Source organism: Lipotes vexillifer, unplaced genomic scaffold, assembly GCF_000442215.2.
Source record: "Lipotes vexillifer unplaced genomic scaffold, Lipotes_vexillifer_v1.1 scaffold84, whole genome shotgun sequence".
Lineage (NCBI taxonomy): Eukaryota > Metazoa > Chordata > Mammalia > Artiodactyla > Lipotidae > Lipotes > Lipotes vexillifer.
Window position 1 is genome coordinate 118,081 of NW_006783414.1, and position 5,963 is coordinate 124,043.

Sequence of the window (5,963 nt, forward strand, 5' to 3'; positions counted from 1 at the left end):
AGTCGGGCACTCATTCACTGCCGGCGAAAAGGCCAAACGATGCAAAAACTTGGCCATATGAGTCAAGAGAATGTAAAATGTTGACCTCCTTTGACCCAGTGCTTTTACTTCAGAAATAAGGACTAAGGGTATTGACTACAATTTTGTCGAGAAGAGCCAAAAATTAGGAATAAATGTCCAACAAAAGTCCAATGGCTAATTACATCATGTATGGTATATCACTACAATGTAATGTCATGCAGCCATTTTTTAATCATGCTTTTGCCCAAAGTTTGTGCAAATGGGAAATGTTCAAGTGAAATGAAGGAACTACGATATTTGGGGCGATGTTTTTCTTTTTTATACTTTGATGCCTTTTCTGGATTTTCTATAGTGATTTTACCTCTATGATAATAAACGAAACATTCATATCCATCTTCTAACTCCTATGTAAATTCCACTTGCCAGCCCCAGGCAAGCATCTTGCTTCTGATGTACCATCCATAAAAGCGGCTTGCGAACCCAGCCAACACTTCACTGCAAGGTTCCCTCCAGCCCCCTACCCACCACTTCAGAAGATCTCAGTGCCCTTGTTGCTTTTCTGTATCCCTTGGTCTCTAAACATGAATGAGTGACCTGCATCCTCATTTGCTTGCTTTGGGCCCGTCCCCACTGCCCTTCCCAGAGAATGGAAGAGAAGAAAAATGTGATCTTTCATGTTTAGGAGTACCCACTCTCACACCATCTGTGTGCACCTGGGTACTTGCTTTGGGTGCCAGTTGGGATGGGTCATGGGAGCAACTTAGAAAGAAATGCTAGTTCCTTTTGCCCTGTGAGGAAACACTGACACTCTCTTTGTTCTCGTCCCACAGATATGATGCTGCCTCTTGTGTTTAGCCATTGGAACAGTTCCAATCTTCTGCACTGAAATCATTCTGGAAACTCAAGCACCAGACTTCAGCGTTCAAGTGAAGCCAAAGCCACTGGAGCGGGGCATAAAGCCAAAAGCCTTTTATCTTAGTAGTTCCAAAACTTTCACTGCCCCTTCCCTACCCGCCCCCATCCCCAAAATAAGCCATTGCACACAGACAGACAGCATGGCGAGCAAACGAAAATCCACAACCCCATGCATGGTTCGGACATCACAAGTAGTAGAACAAGATGTGCCCGAGGAAGGAGACAGGGCCAAAGAGAAAGGAATCGGCACGCCACAGCCGGAAGTGACCAAGGACACTTGGGCGGCAGAACCTGAAAACTCTTCCAAAGAAAATGAAGTGATAGAGGTGAAATCTACAGGGGAAAATCAATCCAAAAAACTCCAGGGTGGTTACGAATGCAAATACTGCCCCTACTCCACGCAAAACCTGAACGAGTTCACGGAGCACGTCGACACGCAGCACCCCAACGTGATTCTCAACCCGCTCTACGTGTGTGCCGAGTGTAACTTCACAACCAAAAAGTACGACTCCTTGTCCGACCACAACTCCAAGTTCCACCCCGGGGAGGCCGACTTCAAGCTGAAGCTCATCAAGCGCAATAATCAGACCGTCTTGGAACAGTCGATCGAGGCCGCCAGCCACGCCACGCCCATCACCGCCCGCGCCACGCCCATCACCGCCCGCGCCACGCCCATCACCACCCGCGGCCCCGGAAACGGGGACGATGACCCCGGGATCTCGGCGAGTAAAACCCCCATCGTGAAGCCAGGGAAACCGAAAGCCGATGCCAAGAAGGTGCCCAAGAAGCCCGAGGAGGCCGCCCCCGAGAACCACGTGGAAGGGACCACCCGCCTGGTGACAGACGCGGCTGAGATCCTCTCAAGACTCGGGGGCGTGGAGCTCCTCCAGGACACGTTAGGACACGTTATGCCTTCTGTCCAGCTCCCGCCAAATATCAACCTCGTCCCCAAGGTCCCCGTGCCGCTGAACACTACCAAATACAACTCTGCCCTGGACACCAACGCCACCATGATCAACTCCTTCAACAAGTTCCCTTACCCAACGCAGGCTGAGCTGTCCTGGCTCACAGCTGCTTCCAAACACCCAGAAGAGCACATCAGAATCTGGTTTGCCACCCAGCGCTTAAAGCATGGCATCAGCTGGTCCCCGGAGGAGGTGGAAGAGGCCCGGAAGAAGATGTTTAATGGCACCATCCAGTCAGTGCCCCCAACGATCACTGTGCTGCCCGCCCAGTTGGCCCCCACAAAGATGTCACAGCCCATACTCCAGACAGCGCTTCCGTGCCAGATCCTCGGCCAGACCAGCCTCGTGCTGACTCAGGTGACCAGCGGGCCGACGACCGTCTCTTGCTCCCCCATCACACTCGCCGTGGCCGGAGTGACCAACCACGGCCAGAAGAGACCTCTAGTGACTCCCCAAGCTGCCCCCGAGCCCAAGCGCCCACACATCGCTCAAGTGCCAGAGCCTCCGCCCAAGGTGGCCAACCCTTCGCTGACCCCGGCCAGCGACCGCAAGAAGACAAAGGAGCAGATCGCACACCTCAAGGCGAGCTTCCTCCAGAGCCAGTTCCCCGACGATGCTGAGGTCTACCGGCTCATCGAGGTGACCGGCCTCGCCAGGAGTGAGATCAAGAAGTGGTTCAGCGACCACCGGTATCGGTGTCAAAGGGGCATCGTCCACATCACCAGCGAATCCCTTGCCAAAGACCAGCTGGCCATCGCGGCTTCCCGACACGGCCGCACTCACCACGCGTACCCAGACTTTGCCCCACAGAAGTTCAAAGAGAAAAGCCAAGGTCAGGTGAAAATCCTGGAAGACAGCTTTCTGAAAAGCTCTTTCCCGACCCAAGCAGAACTGGACAGACTGAGAGTGGAGACCAAGCTGAGCAGGAGAGAGATCGACTCCTGGTTCTTGGAGAGGCGGAAGCTTCGGGACAGCATGGAACAGGCCGTCTTGGATTCCATGGGGTCCAGCAAGAAAGGCCCAGACTCGGTGGCCCCCAATGGTGCTCTGTCTCGACTCGACCAGTTCTCCAGCGCCCAGGTGCCCGGTTCTTTGCCCAGCCCTTCACCAGCAATTACAAAAAATCAAGAACAGGTTCATCTCCTGAGGAGCACGTTCGCAAGAACCCAGTGGCCAACCCCCCAGGAGTATGACCAGCTGGCGGCAAAGACCGGCCTGGTCCGAACTGAAATCGTGCGTTGGTTCAAGGAGAACAGATGCTTGCTAAAAACTGGAACCTTAAAGTGGCTGGAGCGGTACCAGCAGCGGCACGTGGCGGATGATCACGGCTACGACACCCCGCCAAGGAGGGCGGCAAGAGCTCTCATCGCCGAGAGCTCGAAGAACGGGAGCGAGGGTGGTCCGCAGTATCACAAGGATCCCAGAAAGCTCTGCAAAGAGGACTTGGAGAAGCTGGGCCCCAGGATGAAAGCAGGCGGCGAGCAAGCAAGAGACGGTTTGCCGGCAAAGCCCTCGGAGGCCACCTCGGACAGATCAGAGGGCAACAGTCGGGACGGCCAGGGCAGCGACGAGAATGAGGAATCGGGCATCGTGGATTGGGTGGAGGTGACGGTCGGAGAGGAGGACGCCGTCTCAGACAGGTCGGATAGCTGGAGTCAGACGGCGGCAGAAGGTGCGGCGGAACTGGCCGACTCAGACTCCGACAGCGTCCCTGCTGAGGCCAGCCAGGCCTAGACAGGTAACACCACCTGTCCCCCCGGGAGCCAGGGCAGGAGGCTGGGTTTCTTTCTTTCTATTGGCAGAGTCGATACAGGTGTCGGGTACAGAGATATGGACACAGATCATGGGTTCTTCTTTCAAGCTCTTTTAAGACAAAGGAAGAAGAATAGGTGTTGCTAGATTTTATGTTTTTATTTGCAAGGCAGTGCTGATAGGTGACAGCATCACTGCCTGTGGCCTTTGGGGGGTCCGTCCGTTCTAAAGTCTAGTAACAAGGTAACACAACACAAGGCCTGTTTTGTGTTCACTGGTGTAAGAAACAAACATGAAAGGATATGTCTTTTTCTTTTCTTTTCGGATTTTTTAAGGAATAAGTGTCTACGTTTACTGAATAAAAATTTGGGATTGTTTCCTTTAACCTGAAAGGTTTTGAAAGTACCTGGTATTTACCTCGCCACGGCTAAAGGAAGGTGCGCCCTGTATGTCTCATTAAGTAACCCCGCTTGTTGCCGTGCTGATGGCGTCCCCAGAGCCTCTTCAAATCTGGAAGAGACTGGTGTAAATTAGGTCTGTGGAGCCACAAAAGCCTGGGAAGGGAGGTTACCATGGTCACTAACGGCCGTGACATCCACAAAACGGGACGTGCCACCCAAGCCCTTGGTGTTTGTGCTTTACCAGAGGTCTGTGCAAATCAGGGCCTGAAGTATGGCAGCTTTCTTGATGGTATGTTTAGAAAAGGGGGTGGGGTGGGGGGGACGGTAGAGAGAGGGATACAGGAGGGAAAGGTCTACCTTGGCCAAAGCCAAAGTATTCCAAGGGCAGCTTAGAACCAGGAGGGAGATGCACGATTTACAATCTGCCCGGATTGGCTTCTCCAGAGGTCACTTAAAAGGTAATGGAAGCCCCGCGCCACCACCATGTCATCTTTAAACATAGTGAAAGGTAAAAACTTCTAGAATGATTGATAAGGTCCCCAAGGGAGCCCTGAAAATTACCATACCTTTTTATTTATGAACTCGGACAACTTTGGCCAGCCATGTCCCTCATTAATTCACTTATTCAGTAATAAAACGAGGCACCTGGCAAATAAATAAAGTCCTCTAGAAACCTTATTTATTATTTATTTTATTTTTTATATTTATATTTATATATATATATATATATATATAAATATATATTTATATATATATAAATTTATATATATTTATATATATATATAAATATATATATATATATATATATATATATATATATATATATATATATATATATATATATATATATATATATATATATATATATATATATATATATATATATATATATATATATATATATATATATATATAAATATATATTTATATTTATTATTTATTTTATTATTTATTATTATTACCTTTATTATTTTAGCCGGTTCCATCAGCTATTAAAAGAGCAATTTAGTGAGCAGCGAATCACAGAATGCCATCAAGTCTTTCTCCTCCAACTTTGCAGGAGGAAGTGGTAATGGGTTGCGGGTGAGGAAGGTGAGCTAGTGATAGGAGGGGTTAAAGGGCATTACGCATCGCACCAACCACCTGCCTCCACCCGGCTACAACAGTTTCATCCTCCCTCTGGCCATTTTCTTGCTTCTTATAAGAATCTACCAGGGACTACCCTGGCAGTCTAGTGGCTAAGACTTTGCCTTCCAATGCAGGGGGTGCAGGTTCGATCCCTGGTCGGCGAGCTGAGATCCCACGTGCCTCACTGGCCAAAAAACCAAAACATAAAACAGAAGCAATTTGTAACAAATTCAATTTAAAAAGAAAGACCCTACCAAACCAGCCCATATCCCCCTTGTTGAAATGAAGGAGCAATTTTTTGTGTGTGTGTCCAATCAGATTCTGCCTGAAAGCTCCTAGTTTGCCCCGTCTTCCATCCCAGATTTTTCTGATGCATAAACATAAGTCTATGTGATTGCTTTTTCCACCTACCACACAGTAGACAGTTGGGTTCAATTCAACTCAACAAATACGTCCTGAGCGCCTACTGTGTGCAGGTGAATGTGCTAGGCACTAGAGAGGACAGGATGAAGAAGACAGAGTCCTCCTTCACCTGGAGCTCAGTCAGACCAACAAGAAGGGAAATTGCTCTTCCTTTATCCGCCAGGATGCTCCGTGGCATGATGGAGACATGCACGCAGGAGGGGCACCCAGGCTGGGAGTCAGGGAAGGCTTCCTGGAGGAAGGGACAGTTGACTCAGGAGCTAGCCAAGTGCACAGACAAGGAAAAGAGTGTTTCAAGTGGAAGGAAGAGCCAAGCAAGGGTCCAGAGACAAGAAAAGGAATGGTGCAGCTGAGGAAC

At 49.5% G+C, this 5,963-nt stretch overlaps 1 protein-coding gene across 1 annotated transcript; it reads left to right on the forward strand.

Moving 5' to 3' along the window:
• The first annotated feature begins 984 nt into the window (after positions 1-984).
• On the forward strand, positions 985-3,635 carry ZHX2 (zinc fingers and homeoboxes 2). The gene has a single exon (XM_007456066.1). The coding sequence runs from the start codon at positions 1,077-1,079 to the stop codon at positions 3,633-3,635; it is 2,559 nt and encodes an 852-aa protein (XP_007456128.1). The 5' UTR covers positions 985-1,076.
• Positions 3,636-5,963: the final 2,328 nt, after the last annotated feature.

Excerpts from the sequence above, each read along its gene's own strand:
- ZHX2 (XM_007456066.1), top strand. The coding sequence starts at position 1,077 with ATGGCGAGCAAACGAAAATCCACAACCCCATGCATGGTTCGGACATCA.